The sequence below is a fragment of the Meriones unguiculatus genome, assembly GCF_030254825.1.
Source record: "Meriones unguiculatus strain TT.TT164.6M chromosome 13 unlocalized genomic scaffold, Bangor_MerUng_6.1 Chr13_unordered_Contig_2907, whole genome shotgun sequence".
Taxonomy (NCBI): Eukaryota; Metazoa; Chordata; class Mammalia; order Rodentia; family Muridae; genus Meriones; species Meriones unguiculatus.
This window is the reverse complement of record NW_026843582.1, coordinates 928,926-930,000: the sequence shown is the minus strand read 5'-3', so window position 1 is coordinate 930,000 and position 1,075 is coordinate 928,926. Positions and strand designations below refer to the sequence as shown.

Below are 1,075 nucleotides of genomic sequence, written 5' to 3'. Positions count from 1 at the left end.
CCCACGGAGCCATCCATTGGCCGCTGCCCGCGGTGGGCGTGGCCCAAACCAAAATGGCCCAAGGAGGACTTGGCTTGGTATCACTTATCTGTTCATTGGACCCCGGGGAAACCAAAATGGCCGCGGTTAGGGCGTGGCTCTCAATGGCCACGCTGCCATTGGTCGAGGCCGGCGATGGGCGTGGCCTAAAACAATGGCCCCCGGGAGGGCGTGGCTTGGGATTGCTTAGCTGTTCATTGGGCCCCGGGGAAACCAAAATGGCCGCCGGAGGGCGTGGCACGGGCCCGTGGAGCTGTCCATTGGCCGCGGCCGGCGGTGGGCGTGGCTAGGCCGAGCCCGTTCGTCTCCGAGGCGCCCCGCCCCCCGCTGACCTCGTGTCTCCCCGCAGAGGTCCGGCTGGAGCAGCAGAGCGTCCCCGCCGCCGTGTTCGGGAGCCTCAAGGAGGACTGAGCACGTCCTCCACCCCCACCCCCCGCTCCTCGTCCTCCCCCGCCCCCTCCCACAATAAACGGATTCTCTACCACGTCCGCTGCTTCCACCCGCCGGTGGGGGGGCAGAGTCGGACCGGGGTGGGCGGGCCCCGTGGGGGATCAACATGGCGGGGAGGGGCGTGGCTAAGACTCCGGAGCTGTCCATTGGCCGGCGCTCTGTTCAAAATGGCCGTCGGAGGGCGTGGCTAACTCTGGAGCCTTCCATTGGCCGCCGCCCTGATCAAAATGGCCGTGGGAGGGCGTGGCCTGAGATGGGATCAAAATGGCCGCAAGAGGGCGTGGCCTGGGGTGGGATCAAAATGGCCGTGGGGGCGTGGCCTGGGACTCGCACCCTGATACAGTGAGGACCTGGATGGCCGCCATGACGGGGAGGTGAAGGAGGGGAGCGGAGACCAAAATGGTGGTAGGTGGGCGTGGCTTGGGACGGTGGTGGGCGGGGCCAGAAATGGGGTCTTTCCTTCCTTCCTTCCTTCCCTCCTTCCTTCCTTCCCTCCTTCCTTCCTTCCCTCCTTCCTTCCTTCCCTCCTTCCTTACTTCCCTCCTTCCTTCCTTCCTTCCCTTTTTTCCTTTTCTCCTTTTCTTTT

General features: G+C 65.0%; 1 protein-coding gene across 1 annotated transcript in view; it reads left to right on the top strand.

The window, feature by feature from the left end:
- Positions 1 to 523, top strand: part of Xab2 (XPA binding protein 2) — a 43,489-nt gene extending 42,966 nt beyond the window's left edge. Inside the window, 1 exon segment of the mRNA XM_060375902.1 lies at positions 389 to 523. Coding sequence (XP_060231885.1) covers positions 389 to 450 — 62 coding nt within the window. The 3' untranslated portion in view covers positions 451 to 523.
- The last annotated feature ends 552 nt before the right edge of the window (positions 524 to 1,075 follow it).